The 18,786-nt window shown below is 40.1% G+C and overlaps 1 protein-coding gene across 1 annotated transcript in view; it reads left to right on the top strand.

The window, feature by feature from the left end:
• Positions 1-15,724, top strand: part of DOK6 (docking protein 6) — a 418,569-nt gene extending 402,845 nt beyond the window's left edge. Inside the window, exon 8 of the mRNA XM_060120964.1 lies at positions 15,414-15,724. Coding sequence (XP_059976947.1) covers positions 15,414-15,553 — 140 coding nt within the window. The 3' untranslated portion in view covers positions 15,554-15,724. The remainder of the gene's footprint in view (positions 1-15,413) is intronic.
• Positions 15,725-18,786: the final 3,062 nt, after the last annotated feature.

Here is an 18,786-nt window from a genome sequence, read left to right as displayed (position 1 = left end):
CACAGACAATGAAGATTAGGAGGATGTTAAACCTTCGATTTACTGTTTTTATATCCTATCTCTTTCCACTTATTTAAAAATACAGCTGCAATATGTAAACACTGCCAGAACCTATTCTTATTAAAGTAAAAAGGCAAACCATTCAGAAGTTTGTAAATATCAGAATAACAATCGTTGGCCATTCATTTTCTATACACATTTTTTTTCCCAATAGACTCACGTGTCAACCATCCTGTGAAAATTACATGTAGTGGTTAAAATGCTTGAGAATAGTGAGGCAAGTCGGTAATTGAAAGTTATCAATAAGACAGAGCGTGTCCGATTGTCAACTGGCTTCTCAAAACCCTCCGCACCATACTTCCTGTGTCAGCCACATTTCTCTGCTTTCCGTCCCACGTTCTAACAGCAGTAACAGGATATTCTAAAATACACTAAGACTGCATCTTCTCAGTTCAGTTTAACTGTCTGTCACAGGAGACAAAAAGAAACTATCTTAACAAAAGAACTCTAGTAAGAGATATATTCACCAGTTAATCATCCCCTGAATGTTAACCATCACAGCTTGTAAGCTATTTACCCTATAATCTCTTTATTTTCTATCTTTAAAGTACCCTATAGCGGTATAGCAATCCTCTAGAGCAATTTTAAAGGGCAGCAAATCTTCGAGCACAGTCTTCCATATTCAGAATTAAAACATGCTTCACTGTTTTTAACACAGGCTCTAACAGAATGAAAGCTTCATTCTAAAACCGCAGGAATCATTCATCTTCCCTGTGTTGTGTTGGTCCTAAAATAAATGTTTCTTTCTTCCCTGTGACAATTAAATGAAGGCTCTGATTTTTTCCTCCATTTTATTTTTATGTTAACAGCATGCTATTGTTAAAAAAAAAAACTCATCTGAAGAAGAGACTCTCCCCATCAAAACAATAGCAGGAAAAAAAATCTATATGCCTTATAAGAAATAATTTGGATAATTCTCAGGTGACTGGACTGTACTGGAAATTAATTTTGATTAATAAGTATATCCATCCTATGAATTTGAGTGGTAAGAGAACTGCTTACCTAATTTTCTATTCTCTAGTAAGAATTCCAGAATGTCCGTATTCATTCTTTCTTTCTCACATGTCATGGAGTTATTCAGCTCTCTCTATGAAACTGTCCTACTAGTCACTATCATGAAATTATTTCATTAAGATATGATGTGTATTTCAGATGATGAAGAATTTCACTGAAACTTAGCAGAGTCTTACTAAATAATAAGTCATTGTAAAAATCCAACAAAAACTGGAAGTCACTGCCATTATCATGAGAATCAATAAATATCACTATTTATTAACATTGTCGAGAACTGTGGACAGTCTAAGATTTCACCCCACATGCCAGCTAGCCAGTAAGCCTGCCGCAGTTTCATGGATGCTGGCAGAACACAAGAGACCCCTGGATCAGAGACTAAGGACCTTTTATTACTCACAGCAATAGCATTGGCCAGAGTATCTGCATTTATGTTGGTTTCCTGAGTCCCATTTCTTACAGGGAGATGAAAAGAAGGTCAGGTGACACCCACATATGAAGTAGGCTGTGTTACAGGGGAGGAACCACAAGCATAGGGAACCCCAGTATTTTATAGTGGGCAATTATACAGCCTGAACTTTGTCCCTGAGGGAGACACTATCCTTACTTCATGGACATAAGCAAATCTTCCCTTTTCTCCGGAGGGAGACACTTGCTCCATTTTTCAGAAGAAGGCCATCCGTGCTCACCAAACATGCAGAGATGCAAGAGGCTCATGGAGGATCGCCTACCAACAAACTTTCACTTCCTCATTTTTTCACTAAACTCGCATCTGTTCAGATCTTTTAAAACGTTTTCAATTGGTACATGTGTTGGGGTCAGTGTATTATAATGAAGCTAAAAATAATCATTTCCTTATTCTCCTATTTATACCTATAGCATACATCTGACAATCACATTTAGCCTTACATTGTTATTAAAATTCTAATTTTAAAAAGGATTGTCATTTCCCCATTAGCCAGGACCAGGCAACATCATTAAATTATTTTGATTCAACTAAATAATTATTGACCATCAAAGACGTGCGAGGCAATCGATGAGATATCGGTCCCTCTCTCTATCTTCTATCTGCACAGACTGAGCTGCTGCATGCATTTTTCATAGTTTTATTCATTAATATTTACTGAGTTCCTGCTGTGAGCCTGGCATTTTACAAGGTTCCAAAGACAAAGGTAAATAAGCTTCCTTTCCTCAAGTTCAGGGTAAAAGCTCACAGAAGAGACACCAAAGTGAAGCGTTAAGAGATGAGCAAGAGGTATATAGGAAGTGCTAAGAAAGTGTAGCAGGGGCTTTCCTGGTGGCACAGTGGTTAAGAATCCGCCTACCAATGCAGGCGACAGGGGTTCAAGCTCTAGTCCAGGAAGATCCCACGTGCCGCGGAGCAACTAAGCCCGTGCACCACAGCTACTGAGCCTGCGCTCTAGAGCCCGTGAGCCACAACTACTGAACCCGCGAGCCACAACTACTGAAGCCCGCGCGCCTGGAGCCCGTGCTCCGCAACGAGAAGCCACCGCAATGAGAAGCCCGCGCACCACAACGAAGAGTAGCCCCCGCTCGCCGCAACTAGAGAAAGCCTGCGTGCAGCAACAAACACCCAACGCTGCCAAAAATAAACAAGATAAAAATGAAAAAAAAGCGCAGCAGACTCAGGCTGGGTGAGACGGTGCCAGGCTTCCAAGATGGACTCTTCAAGAAAAACAGGAATTAGCCTGAAAGAGCTGAGCACAATGCAGCGTGAGGGTGGACATTCCAAGCAGAGAAAGAAGCCCATGCCACGGGTCAGGCAGCCTCTTTAGCTGGGAACTGTGTGTCCTTTAGAAAGAGGCCGTGAAAGCAGACGTGGAGGTGGAGGCTGGAAAAAGCTGGAGCTGGAGAAGTGAGCACAGTTCAAATCAGAGTCCTTAGGGGCAGTTCCAATATATTTATACACATATATATAGGAAAGAGTTTAAGGGTAACAATGTGGTTAAAAGGAAGCCCTGGAGGATTTGTCTTGAAACCGTATTTGTAAGCAAAGCAATGTTTTTACATGGATTTTTTACTGGAGAGGAGTGGAACTGATGGATTTTGTACATGAGGGTCGAGTAAAGAACCCACAAATTATACCCTTGTCACCACCATTGAGAACCTTAAGTACTTAAGTACCATGCGGGAGAGTTTGCATTTACCCTGAACAGGTGTGCAGTGGGGTGGACACCACTGGTCAAGAAGACCAGCTGGCTGGCTATGGCCATAAGCCTGATGAGATTCAGGGCAGAGATAGGGAGCATGAAGAAAATAAGTGGATTCAACAGGTTTTGAAGAGGTAGAAACTGCAGGACTTAGTGGCTGATGGCAGGAGGGGAGATGACAGCAAAGCAGGGAGACCAGGATGGCTCACAGTCCTCTGACCTGGGCTGGGTTGATGGGTACCATTCACTGAAATAGTAAGTACAGGAGGACAGGAAATCGGGCAGGGAAGAATGGTGGGTTCAGTGTTGAAATACCACCTGTCAGTAACGGACAAGTTTTTGTTTTCTGGCCATGCTCTCCTGTTTAATTGATGAATGCCAAGTTGAAGAGGCACAAAGGTTTTCCCCATTTTAAAAGCCTCTCATTCTTTGTCTGTAGGTGATAGAGAACATTGCAGTGATCAGATCTCCAGCTGCTGGGCTTTCCCAAACGGGAACCCCAAAACAACTCACCTTTCCCTCCTCCATTTTTAGAAATAAATTCTCTCTTCAATTTATCAGAGCCTAGTTATTTAGTAAATTCAACAATATCCAGAAACCCATTTCAAATAAAAGGGAAGCAAAACGAAGGCATTACTACAACATATTGGGATCTACTCCCTGCACTGGTTTAGTTACACCGTCCCACTGCATCTCCACTGCTCAGGTGGAGTCCCTAGGACTGTTCTCATTTCACAGATAAAGAGGAACCTTAGGCTTCAGCTACAGTCAGGACGCTGTAACTCAAGTCTATCACACCCTGAATTATATTCTTTAACTTTCCTGTGTTCCCCATACAATTTCGCTTCAAAGCTTCTAAAAGGTGTAGTATTTTGCCGTCTCAGTCTTGTTTCTAAACCTGCTGAAACCATTTAAATTATCTGTGTTATAACTGCTCAAGGCTTAAGGCTAGTAAAGCCTGCGAGTCTGGAGAATCAGCGGTTCTCAAGGTCCCATCTCTGGTCTACCAGGCGCTGCTTTCACAACTGAGAGGAATACATTTCTTACGCAGCTAAACTCCTCCAATTTTCTTTCTGAGAATTACATTTCTAATCTCCTGATTGAAAGGAACAGGAGGGCCTATCTGCTATGGCCGAATTCATATAACACTGGTACCAAATTCTCAGGTCAAGCAAAAATGCTCTTTCTCAGCGCCCTCCTGGTCCTTTCTCTAGAATTCCGAATTTCTAGCTCCTGAGAGATGCCTGTTCTTTGTCTTAGTTGTTACACTCATCTTCACTGAGAGATTTTTTCATTATCATTTCATTGGATTTATGTTTGGAACGACTTGTCTACCAAAAAAAAATGTTTTAAGTAAAATACATATGACTGAAGATCAAAAGTTGCAATCATTAGATGATAGTACTACCAGCCTGAAATATACGTATACGTATGTGTGTATATACATATGCATGTGTGTGTATATATGTGTGTATTCATGTCTCTATATATGATATATCCAACCAAAGCACATAGAAAATGTACTCACATTGGGCAGAGTCGTCTTAAGTAAAAACATAATAAAATTTTTAACAAAAATAGTTTTCTGACCACTTCAAGCCCACTCACCACCACTGTCATGACCCCTCAGTGAATCAGTCCAGGCTGAAATGTTCTCTAACATGTAAATGGTAGCTAGTAAACACTTTCCTGACAGGGTCACAAATTGAGGCTCCACAGGACTGAATGTTGTCCGGCTTTAGAGGAGTTAAAACTCAGAATTTGATTCTTTTCGACTTGGTGTCAAAAAATGACAAATGACCCTTTATTTTAACTTCAGCTGCTTTCATACCTATCTCCCAATTCGAACTACTTTCCTAGATTTCTTTCTAGTGATATTTAATGCTTATGTTTTCACTTGCTTTTCAAGTCTTTGTAATTTATTTTTATATATAGTGTAGGAAAGAATATAAACTAATATGTTTCCTTAGAGAGCTGGCCAAATTTCCCAGTACTAGAAATTTTTAAAATTTGATAGAACTAGAGACTTATGTAGAGGCATAAAGACTCAAGGAAACATAAAGCTTTTCTGTCTTTGACTTAGTTAATTAGGAAATGTTAATTTTTATATGATTTACCAATTTAAGTCAATGTTATTAATTATGTAAACATAAATGGTTTCCATAAAAATATTACGCGCTACAGCAGTAGTGAAATTGAGTGAATTTGGTGACACTGGCCAACTCACTGTCGTGACATAACCCAAGAACAATCCAGATGGATTAGTGACCATAACTTCCTAAGATTTAGCCTTCTAGTCTATTAAGTGATTGTTAAATATTTTAAAAAAAGAAACGATAGAAACTAACATTTCTGACTTTCACAATTATAAAATCAAAGTAAAACATATAAAGAAATAAAGACTCTTGGAAAAAACAGTGAATATCCATATTCTCACAGTCAAGTAACATGAAATAAAGTTAATTCAGATTATCCTGTGCTCTTCTGAAAATCAATATAACTGAGGGAATTAAAAGAAGAAAAAGTTATGAGGCCTGCTTGCCCCCTTGCCTCTAAAATATGTTTTTGTTTGCCAAATCATGCCCTTTTCTCTGTTGTGCTGTGGGGTAGCCTTAACCTTCTGGGGTGAGTGAAGAGTTTCAAGCCAGCAGCCTGGACTCCAACACTGGTGTCTGTGCACCCAGGAGAGAGAGTATAAGAGGACTGATCCTATAGGGCTGCCAGGTGGATTAAGTAAATCAACATAAGTGAAACATCTGACACTTCCTGGTACACTGTTAGTGCTCAGTATTAATGACGCTAACATCATGAGTCAAGCACTCGGATACTTGGATACTTGATGTATGATTGTATCCCACCCGAGGTCACCTGGTGAGGCCAGGACCCGCCTTAGAGCCTGTGCTCTCAACCCTTCCCTGTCCTGGCCTGTTTTCAGTGAAATCATTACAGGTAACGTGACATTGTAAAATGGCAATAATTCTACAAACATTTTCTAGCCTTTAGACATTAGTACTTAATATTAAACAATAACTGATGAAAATATATTTCAATCTCTCACAGAGTAAAAATAAAATAAAGATAACTAATTAAAAATTAAAAGCTGACCGGGGGTTAAAATGATTTTCACTGCTGTCTCTGGGTACAACGGTGATGAAATGCCTAATAAGGATTTCGCAACCTGCCTAGAAGAGTAATTTGGATTTTTTGCAGCAGTTTCTCATAAAACAGAAGAAATGTCCGCAGAACACGTCCTTTGTCCTGGACTCCATTTTCACGAATCTCAGATCTCCTATTCTCTATTTATCTGGATATTTTCAATATCAATACAGACACTGCAATCTCGACTTTCCAGGAAGTGCTACTAACCAGAAACTATCTAGGCTTCAGATTTCCAGGTTCTGAAATTACTGCAGTTTATTGATTGTATAATGAGAACGCAGAATATTGAATTTAACTATAGTAAGAAATATTTGTAGGTCTTTCTCAATGACAATGAATGTCCTCAACTCCTCACCACACCCAACCATTCTGGCCTCATCCTTCTCTAGGTCGGTACCGGCAGTTTCCAACGCTCCCACTGGACCTGGAAGAATGCTGATGAGTTGGAGAAAATCAGGAAGAATTATAAGTAAACCCTAGGAAATGCACATAAAACCAGAGGCTTCTTTTTATCTTTGCACTGCCTTCTGTGAGAAATTGTTCTATCTGGGGCTAAATTTAATCTATCAGATGTGTGATGGTGGGAAAAGATTGATTACAGCTCCTCTGTCGTCTCACTGAATGAGCGAGCTTTTGAAGTGCAAATCCGATCCAATCACTCATCTTTAAATCATTCAAAAGTTTTCTATCATCCATTAAAAAAGTATCCAATTGGCTTCATAAGATATAACAGACTCTCCAGGGTGTGTCCCCTCCCCACGTCCATATCTCATCTGCTGCAACTCACCATCTGGAATTTTATCTCTCATCATTAGCATCATGAGGGCCTAATTCCTGATGGTGAGATACAGAGTCTGAAAGCCATGACCATTTGGGCACTGTGGTCTCATACTGACAAACAAAATATTTACAAATCTAAGAAGACAAAATTTTGTTTGTGATTATCAGAATGTTTCCCAGATCTCTGAAAAATCAACCTAGTCATTACTAGAAGGAAAAATTCTAGGTAAAGTTCTACAGAGAATAAGATGAAATCAGATGTGTCAAGTGCTAAGCAGATTTTTGGACACTTATCCTCAAACTCATTTCAGAGGTCCTCAGACTAAATGCAAGCTTAACCTTGTATCTACCGCAGAATAAAACTGCTACATTCTATGAAAACCTGACAGTAAATTTTCAATAATTTTGTTAATCTTCCTCATATCTAGTCTTTTTTACAAACTTCCTCCTATGTAAACTTATGTGACGTTCAATATTTTTTCTATAACATTTCTGTCGTAACTCAAATCTCTAACTATACATTACGTAGGGAAGTCCCATGCTCTTGGAAAAGTGTTTCTATGCATTCGTTTAAAATCTTTAGAAAAGAATTATATCAAATAAAGATTGCCACTTTCTCCCTAAGATACCGTCTTGAGGATGATCAGCTGGAAAGTATTCTTGTTATTGATTTGCAGGAGATTAACGTGACTTTTCAGTAAACTTGTTAAAATACCTCAGATTATAGTTCTGGGGATCTCAACCTGAACTGGGCACACCCTACTTCACGATCCTGAATAGTTCCTTGATTGCTAAAACTTTCTATAAATAATATATTCATAAGTGGGAACAAAGATGTATCAATATATAACTTATTTTTATTAACATTATATTCAAAATTTTATACCTAAACCCTTGAAAATAGCAATGAAAAATTTATAGCTCAAAAACTAAATAAAAAACTGAATTTCTATTTTATGAGATTTTCCCATTCCTCAAAAAACTGAATTTTTATATTTTCCCATTCCTCTTGTTGAGCAACACTGATGAATTTTTATTTCATGTATTTTCTACTCAGTTTCAACTTAGATTATCCCATGTTAATATTTACCATTTTAGTAGCTGCCACAGATTGCTTATACCTTCCACAACTATTCAAATGCATTCTGCTAACAGTGAAGAGTTCAGCTAAGTTTTGTGAAGAGATCAGTTATAGAAAATTAATATCACAGTTGTAGTAAATTAATATCCCAATAGGTAATTAAAATACATGAGAAATGAAATGCAAGCAACAGGAAAAAATGAATGCTATATCAACCAGAATAATAGATAGAAGGCTATTTTTAGTCCAGAGAATTGATGAAATGGGTATTAAAAATGTAATTCTGTATGAATCAAATTAAACCATCTTTAAAACAAATTAAAGTATTATAAACTATATTGTGTTCGATATTTTTCAGTATTAGAATGCGGTTGCTAACCCACCAGGCTCTCTATAACTGGAGGCTGGGTACTACACAGAATTAAATAATATGCATTTTCCCATTCAAACATTTCTAATTTTTAAAGATATGAGTAAAGGATACTTAGATGTCCACTTATGAAACAAGCAAAAAAGGTCCATAGTTTTAGGGGTGAAGGTGCCATTATTAATAACAATAAATGTATGAATGTATATTAAAGAAAGGAGAACAAGAGGGAAAGGAAAAGGGAAAAGAAAGCTTTTGCAAATTAAAATTAGAACAGGAAAATCTTTTTTATAATTTAGTAAGCTTGGAAGAGAAGGTTAAGCAAACCTCAAATCTCCCACAAAATAAAGCAGCAAAAAAGAGAGTGAAAATAAAAAAGATTGGAAAATTATAAGATCAGAACAGCACTGGAACATATAAATAATAGATGGTTAGAGAAAGAGAACAGAAGTGGGAGAAAGAGAGCAGAGAAAAATGGTGGAAGGGAAATAATTAACAAAAATTATAATAATAATCCAGAAGTATTTCCCAGAAATGAGACACCTTGGTTCCCTGATTGAAAAATAAAATCTCATAAAGTATTTGGAAAAATACTAACACCATGACACATCATTATGAATCTCATAACGAAGGATCAATGCCAGGCACTATTGCAAACGCTTTGTATCTACTTCACTAGCAGGTTGTGAAGATTAAATGAACTAGTGGGCTGTGTGTGTAGTGCTCACACGCTCGTGTGCATATACCACGATACAGTACCCCTGCTCTTAGTGTTAATATTGTATTGTATAAACACTAATGTAATACACCATTAGACTGTGCTATTATGAAATAACTCTTTGAACACATGATCCTATCGGTAGAAACTATCATAATTGCCATTTTACACTTGAGGAACTTGAAGGACAGAACAGTAAAGGGACAGAGTGGGAACTCAAACACAAGTCGTCCTCCTTCAGAGCCAGCACAATTAACCATCACACAATACAGGATCCTTAACTTAGGGCATGAACCAAGAGAGATTCCCAATAAATTAAAAAGCTGAAGATAGCAAAAGAAATTTATGAAAATATAAAAAGAACTTATAAGAAAATATTGTAATAATCTTGTGATGAAGAAAGACTTATTTCAAGACACAAAATCAGAACACCAACACTTGACTACAAAATTTAAATACTTTATGTAGCAAAAGGAAATTAAACAATAAGATGCAATTTTTCAACCTGGCAAAATTTTTAGTCTAATTAATATCCAGATCATCTAATGTTAAGACACAAAGTACTCTTATACCCTCCAAGTGGGAATGTAAGCTAGTGCAATGCAAATTGAGTTTATATCAGAAACAGTGGCATAAAACAACCATTAAAATTTTTCTTTTTTTCACAATTTGAAGGATGAAAAATTACATGTCATGTTTAACCATTTTATGTCATCTTAAGCCAAATTACATAATTTCACTAGCAAGTACAAATACCTCCCAGAGAAAAGGTCACGAAAATAATAATCCCTAACAAAAGAAAAGGTGTCACCTACATTTTCTGATTAATGTCTCCTGATTAATTTTAGTTATTATAAAATGAATGGACTATGGACTGAACTGTGTCCCCCAAAGTTCACAGGCTGTAGCCCTAACTCCAAATATGACTGTATTGGAAATCGGGCCTTGAACGAGGCAATTAAGGTTAAATAATATCCTATGGGTTGGACCCAGATCTAACAGGAAAGTCCACACAGAGAAAAGCACCAGTGAGGACCCCCTGCCAGCCCAGGAGAGAGTTCTCACCAGGAACCAACCCTGCCAGCACCTTGACCTCATACTGGCCTCTGGGACTATGAGAAAATACATATTGTTGTTTAAGCTACCCAGTCTTAAAGAATTGATATGAGGATTTTTAAAAATAATATTTCTAAGGTAGTTAGCATAGAAATATGTGCTCAATGAACAGTAGTTATTCCATCATGGCTTTTCGTTTCCAAATCACTTTCTGTCTGCTTTGAAACCCATGGTCTTCATTCCCCGGTGGTTCAGATGCACTGAACCGAGCCTCAATTCCCCCCAGCAAATCTATTCAAGGGTCATGGAGCTCCCGGGACCCTGGAATCCTCACAGGCATTTCTGGAGCACACCCCTAGGAGAGCACAAAGATCGACCAAAACACAGTCCGCTTTGGACTGTAATTAGAACTGAGGAAAATGCAAATACAGTTTATAGAAGAGCCACTGACTACAGGTCCTGAGCATTTCCAAGCATGACTAATACATGGTAGGTTTTCACTAAGAGAGTGGAGATGGCCCTTGTTGCTTCTACCTCCTGTCTGGTTTCACCTTTTACCTGGCTGCAAGGTAAACATACAAGTTTTAAACATCCCATAAAAACCTGCTGGCCCCAGATTCACTGCACTGAGAGCCCTTAAGCCCTCTGCTTTGCACCCCAACTGATTCTTCCATTCCCTCCTCCAGCATCCGGGCCTGATCTGCCGTCTGCCCTCTCCTAACAAGGGGTTTCTAGCCTCGGGAATCAGCATCCCCGCTGTGTCCACCTAGTCCTGACTGTTGCTGATGCCTTGGTCCAGGCTGCTCCCTTCCTCAGGAGGCAACTGTTCTATTTGGGGTTTTTTCCTGCTTTGTTTTATTATTTAAAGGGACGACACTCTTTCCTGTCCCCCAGATTCTAACAAACTAATAAAACACACAAATTCACGTAGCATTACTGGGGCATCGCCTCTTACCAATTAATGACCACAAGTTTTATGCTTTGGGAATCTTCTGACTTCCTTCCAAAACAATTTCCTTTATATTTTATGTAAAGAATAAAATCGGTGTAAGTATGGAAAACTAGAAGCTGGCAGAAAGAGGATGAGCAGTGGTAACTGTACCAGGCAGCAAAGTACTGCTTTATCCCTCAGGAAAGAGAAGATACCTACAAGAGCCTGCCATTCCTCACTTTTTCTCCTAGGTGTGATGTGAATCTCTAGTCCTGCATTCCGACTTGGTAGTTATTTTCTACTGCATTGTGTTCCATCTAGTTTATTCCCGGTTTGAATCTTTCATGATGCGGCAGGAAGTTTTCCTTCTATGGCTACAGTCACTTCACCTTTCTTGTCACATGGTACTCTTCAGTTTCCAGGAGAAGTCATGTAATTTTGTTAGAATAAACAAATGTCTTAAATGCCTCTGTATCCAATATATGTCCTTCCTTTTGGAGTGGACCCATGTTTCTCCATCTGGGGCTCATATACTTGCCATGGAGGGAAGGGGGTAGGGGATGGTATGAAGTGTCATTTCAGAGTATACTTCAAACCACCAGGTAAATATGATATGTTTCTCTCCCAGACTGTCAATGTTACCTGAATATATGGGTAGAAAATATTATTTTCTATTAAAACAGACATGAATATACAATGGAGTAGAAATGAAAATTCAAAAGGACTTTTAAGATAGACTGATGGCTATGAACAAATTTGTTACTTTTAAATTGCAGCATTCCCCAGATGCCCAGAGTCTGTCTTTCAGGGGATGGTCCGGAGGGGAAAGTTTAGGAAGGATTTAAATAGGGTCTCTGTTGAGTGGAATGAACAGGTCTAGTCCAGCAAGTTTTTAATTTAAGCCACAAAGTTGATTTGTTTTGTTTTCATCAACGGTGCCTAAGGGCACAATTCAAATAAATGTTGAGAAAATGATTAATTACTTCTCTCTTTTGTTCTCATACGCATTGTTGCCAAAATCAAACAGCACTTATTAAGCCTTCATATGTTCAGCTCTGATTGAGGTATGTTATTTTTGTGATAAGCAGAAACAGCATCATTTGTGAACTGTCTGTAAAGAAATGGTTGAGGTAAGAAAAAACATCATTTAATCTCCAATTAGACTAGAAATTGTTTGTACAGGAGATGAAGAAATCTTCAAGATGACCTTGAAGGAAAATAATATTCCAAACCTGTCACAGTGAGAACAGCGTACTGCGAGGGTACACAGAGTATAGACAATGAACAAGAAAACGGACAAGAGTGTGGACACATTCAGCATAGAGAGAAGGGATAAAAACTAACATTTATTAGGTACCTACCATCCCAGGTGTCTTCCCGTATGTTGTTTTGTTTAACCCTCAAAATACCTTAGGAAAGTAGGTTCTTTCCATGCAAAAAAATGAGGCTCAGAAAGGGATAGTAGAGCTGGATTTTGGACTCAGCAATTTCAGAGTCTTTGGTGGTGGTGTCTACACACTCCGTGGAGCAGAGGTCTCTGGTGATTGTTGAACTGAAGTGTACAGCTCTGTAACCAGCTCTTCTAAGCTCCGCTGGCGTCCTGCTCTGATCCCATACAGCACTGGCTGTGTGGACCCTTCATTTGATGTTTACTGTTATCTATCCTTGTCTGATGATCATTCCCAAAGCAGCCTGTGAACTCTGGAAATTCAGGAACCAAGGCTTCCATTACTTTGTCTTCCCTGTGGAGTCCTGAACTATTTTAGTAGATGCTTGGCAAATTTTAGTTGCATGACTGAAGTTTTACCCCCAAGATTCTAGATTCTGTGTGCAAAGGCAAGGACTCTTCTATATTCATGACTCAAACCTTAGCCTTTAGACCACAAGTAATGTGAATTAAAGGTGTGCTCTCGCATTGCTCTCTTTCAGATATCTCTAACATTTTTGAAAATGACAGGATAAAACCCAGGCCAGGAACATGGTCTTAATATTAGTATTTCCAACTGGTTTGTGCTCATGAACGCCAGTCTCTCCTCTTACGGGAACTGAACTATCATCCAGCAAGTCAATGGTGAGATAAGGAGGCAAACTGTTAAAATTTGAAGTGATGTTCCCCATATCGGATTAGTATATCACAACCTTGTCACATAAGCATCATATCAAAAGGCCACCTCCTTAGGGAAGCCTTCATGGACTGCCCCCTACGGATGGCCGTGCTGGAGAGAGTCCCTCATGGCATCTGTCTCTTGCTGTGGGGATGCATTTAACATGTATGAATTTAATTGATACACATTGATTTAATACTCAAAAGTACCATATTATACCATTATTGTCATCCAGAATGTGCAAATAAGGAAACTGCAAAACCCAGAGACCAAGTAAGTCTCTCAAGATCAGTTACAACGAGTTAGCCACAGGGGCAGCACGTGTGCCCAGAGGTCTAACTCCTAAGTCCCCAAGCTGATCTCGCCTCTAACGGCCGAACCCTCCTGCCTACCCCCAGCTTCGTCTTCCTCATTGCCTCCTCAGGGTCCTACAGCAAAGAGAAGACACACTTAGCTGAGATTTTATGAGAGTTTGATGATGGAATTCAGCTGGACCTTTGAATCAGCTGTCGGTCCAATTACTGAATCAGTAAGGAGATGTGAGAGATGGCAACGGCAAGGCAGCCCTGCCCGCCTCAGGCCTGAAGGAGCACAGAAAGGAAATGGGGTTTCTGGACCCTGGGAGAGGGAGGGAAGGGAGCAGAAAGGTCTGGAAACTCAGAAGCTGGAGGCTGGGTGGCAGAAGCGCAGGAGCAGACGGGACGGCCTCAGTAGGAGACGCCCAGGCCTCTCCTCCCAAGCACAGGAGCAGAGCACGGCCTCAGTAGGAAACGCCCAGGCCTCTCCTCCCTAACCTCCCACTGAGTCTTAATGAGAGAACCAGACCAACAGTGAAACTAACATGATTTTTATCTCGAAAGCAAGAGTTTGCTCTCACGACTTTTTAACACTGAGGTTCTACCCCTTTAATTACCTTTTTATTGCCCAATGCATTTGCATTTCCTCCCTGGATCCCAAGCTTCAGACTCCACCCGGATAGATTCCGAGTCACCAAACACACCTGACGATGAAAAGTGGCTTAGTGCACGACCTTGCGAACGCCAGCCCCACCTGAGGAGCCTGAGGAGATGTTTGATGTTTCTGTGTTAATCATCTTCCCTGGATTCCTCACCATAGAGACGAGAAAAAACATAAACCAAACTCCATACGTCTCTTGCTTTGAGTGAAATAGCTGAGAGGGCAGAGCACACTGTATCTATTTTTTCTTCTCTCCCCACTGAGCTCATCCATTAGATAATCATTCTCACGTGTGAAGAACAATTACTGACTAAGAAGGATGGGGAGACCCCTGGAAGTTCACCTGAAGCCCTAGAACGCATCCTTTCTCCCTACGTTGTTAGCATTCTGCTAGTTTTCCAGTAATCATTTCTGGATTTTGCATTAAACAAATTTCTCGTCGCAGGGGTGCATCTGAACTATAAAATCACAGAAATAAATTTCCTATAAGACTTAACTTTGAGGCTATTTTAGTAACCATGAAGGTTTATCGTTTGGGTTAACCATATCATGAAGTGGGCTCAGTTACTCACAAACCCTCCAGGTGAAGCCAGGGCCTGGAACGCAATCATTGTGAAAGATTCTTCCTGATAATTGATGGCGACGGGTTAGGATAAAGTGTAGTCTGCCTGCTCAAAAGGTTTTTATAAGTATGTCATTTGCTTCTGTACGCTGAAAAGTGAGTCTCAAAGAAAAGAAAGCGCTTACAGGCTCTCCAGCAAAAACAGCTTTTTTTTTTTTTTTTGGAAAAGCTTTTTGTGCTTTTGTTCCAAAGGTTGAAGTAGAGTACAAGTCTGAGATCCCTAGCTCTCTGGCATCCAGAATTTTTGAGAAGACACACTAAGGAAACTATCGAGCCCTGCATACATTTTTAACTCACCAAGGAACCAAGCGCCGTTTCTCCATTTTTACCTACTCACCTTGTGCTTTTCGGAGTCAGTTTCTTGGTACAGCTCTCCTTCCTTTTTCTCTCTCCAGGTCATGGGTTCGGGTCCTCGAAGATGTCACGCGCACAGACGTTTCCCAGCTACGCCTCGGAGCAGAGCGAAGAGACACAGCCGTCCTTGTCCCGGTCCAGCAGCTATGGCTTCAGCTACAGCTCCAGCCTCATCCAATGACACCCAGAGAGATGCTGAGACCAGAGAGACAGTCTCCGGACCTGCCTGGGGGCCATCACGCCCTCTGCCTCGCGGAGGACCAATTGCAGGGAACATTGAAATGGGTTGGGTCTATCCCCGCTCCCAGTGGAAGGTTAAAAACTGGAGTTCTGCTTCCTTGATTCCGTGGCTAAGTCCTTTATTTATTGAGTTTCTTGCGGGGGAGGGAGTCTATGTTTTACAAAAATAGAATCCAAATCGTCTGAACAGTCATTTAAACAAAATCCTTTGAGTCTGACAGTAGCAGAAGCCTGGGCAGGGTGAGAAGTCGCCCACGCTGGACTATACCTGGGTAAAGGCATTGCCCCTGTCCTCCTGGCTCAGTCCTCCCACCTGAGGAGAGGTCTGTCCTTAGACAGAAAGGTGACCCACCACAAGTTCTGTGGCTTGGAGGGTTTCGACAGGGACAAATCCAGTAAGCTCTACAAATGGCATCACAACTTTCCATATAAATAAGCCCAGTGACAAGGGAACACGCCCACGAAATTTAGAGCACACTCTTAAGCAGGGCCCTGTAGCTCTATTCTGTGTGTGTGCTCTGTGTGTGTGTGTTGTGTGTGTGTGTGTGTGTCTGTAGACAAATATAGATATGGATATTGCTGTATCCATCTATATCTAACAAGTATATATCAATGTGTGCTGAGAGTGACAGCATATGCTCACTTAAATTGTTGAAAACTGTTATTTGGTGCATTAAAATTAAGATTGTTAAGTTGAATAGCTATTTTTAAAATAGTGCTGTAAAAAAAAAAGGCTTCTTATTAGCAAAGTATTTATGTAGTCATGTCTGCTCCTGTGAGAAACATAGGTGACGATGTGAAAAGGGGGACCACTTCAGAAGCAAAGGAACCAGTCTGGCTGTCCTGCATGTCACGTCACTGCACTGTCTTTCTGTTCAGTAATCCCTTGTTGGTGACGATGTTTCTCCCTTTGGCCCCCTCTGAGCTACGTGGGGAAGATTGGGTGTGATCCTTGATTGGCTTTCCTTTAACCTCAAGGAAAAGAAGCACTCTAAATGACAGTCTGTTTAAGAAAGAGATAAAAGTACACTTTAAATGAAATCAGACATTTTGCAGTCAGGAGACCAACAATAGGGACAGGACTGTAGGTATCATTTTATGTGTCACAGATGCTGCTCCCAGAGAGCCATCAGGGGCTTGTAATTTACTGTGTAACCAGAATTGGCTGGGCTTTACTTTCCTTTTACTGGATATGGGTTGGCTGGGATTATAAGAGAAAATAGACCCCCCCCCAAAAAAAAGTTTTTTTCATTCCTGAGACTAATGACAACCCTACTAGATTTAAAGGGACGTGGTGATTTCCACGTGAACTGGGGAAGTTTGGCTAATTTGGGTCAACATAGATATTTTTGCCCTTAGTTTTGGAGTTTATTCAAGTAAAAATAAAAATCATTCTGCCCGAATTATCTGATGCCACGTGCCTAAGACGGTCAGCTCATAAATACTCCGAAGGTGGATTTAAAGAACGGCGAGCCCAGGTCATGTAAGATGAAAACCTGATTTTTTTTTTCAATATGAAAAATTTTTTAAGCTTTCAAAGTTAGTCTGTTGAAAGGGTACCTTTTTTGCTGATCTGTGATAAGGCTTTTTTTTCATCCATGTCCATAGCTTGAATGCAGAGTCACAATTCATTGTGGAGAGTTACTAGTGGTAAAAGAGGTATTCAGTCCCTCCGTGATAAATTTGCACTTATATCAACTGCCTAGATCTTCCACACATCAGATGTCTGAAAATGCCCTCAAGATGCTAATCATAAGAGTTAATGTGGCTGTGAAAAATAATTATCCTAAGCTTTCAGGGATAAAAAGAAAATTACTCAAATGCTCTGCACTGTGAATTTTGCTGACACAGCAGAATAGCGGACGACTGGTTCCTGACGACGATACAGCCTTCCCTGAAATCCCGGCTTTCAGGGTTGAACACCTCTGAATTACTTTAGCACATGGCGTTTGCTTTTGAAATGCCGCTAGTGAAACACACCAGAGCAACTCCCAGCTGAGACCATTTGAGCACAGCTCCCAGTGGTGCCACGCTCAGAGGAAGCCTCTCGTGGCTCACTCGGTCGAGTTGTTGCTTACAGACCCCAAGTTTCTACATGGAACTTAGGGGGACAGATCCTCAGGGGTCCTGGTATATGTCTCAGCTTTATTAATGTGCCACAAGCACAGACAGCGGGTCCGGGGGCGGATTCTGCTAATTGGACGAGTCTGCTCTTGTGTCTGTCTGGTGGGAGACGCGATTCCTGCATGAAGTAGTTTCCAGAACACTGTTTGCTTGTGATCATTACCAGTGAGTGTAACTGACGGGGTCCCAAAGATCAGGCATAACCTTGGGCCGGTTCATTCAGAAAATAATGTCATAAAAAAGAGTCAGAGAGAAATTTCCTTCCCATGTCCTTAACCCAATCTCATCACTATGAGAATAATGCTGTAAAAGATTTCATGATCAATTTTTGGAGATTTATTCTAGCATACTCCTCTAACTATACTTAAAATTGCAGCTAAGTCAAAATTGCTAAATGACCAGATAGAATTTACATTAACCTAATATACTTGGCATAAGGCAATGCACACTGTAATCAGTGACAAGCAGATAAATATTCTGCAAAAACCAAAGATGAAAACTTACTGAACCGGTCTGCTGGAAGGTCATAAAACCAGCACCAGTGGAGTAAGTAGATTGGTCATAGGCGTGTATCCAACTCACTCGAACTTGTAGGTTTTTGACTGAAGATGCCTCTACGCTTTGCAAGCATTTTTCTCCCTTCAGAAATTGTGTTCTTCTTTAATATACATGTGACTTTTTCATTGTGAGGGAGTGACTGCTATGAACCAAAGACATCTTTCGGCTCCTTCTGAAACTGACTCAGTCAGCTTTCCATCCAGATTTAGACCGGCGGACGACGATGGTCACAGTTTCCATATCAGGTTGGAAGAAAGCAGTGGTCAAGGAACCCAACACAAGTCATAAAGGATCTTCTGAGAGCAGAGAAAGCCTGGAAGACGTACACATTTCATGGAAAGATTACCTGAAGGGATTTATTTTTTATGTCCCCAATTTTTTGTTCTGATAATATTAATTGTTGTACACGTGACATTATATTTATGTAGAAAAGTACAAAATAACTTTGACCCAATGGTTTACTATTCTGGTGGGAGGGAAAAGAAAACACTT

The sequence above is a fragment of the Lagenorhynchus albirostris genome, chromosome 14 (assembly GCF_949774975.1).
Source record: "Lagenorhynchus albirostris chromosome 14, mLagAlb1.1, whole genome shotgun sequence".
NCBI classification, from domain to species: domain Eukaryota; kingdom Metazoa; phylum Chordata; class Mammalia; order Artiodactyla; family Delphinidae; genus Lagenorhynchus; species Lagenorhynchus albirostris.
The sequence above is the reverse complement of the archived record's forward strand: the minus strand, read 5'-3'. Positions and strand labels throughout refer to the sequence as shown.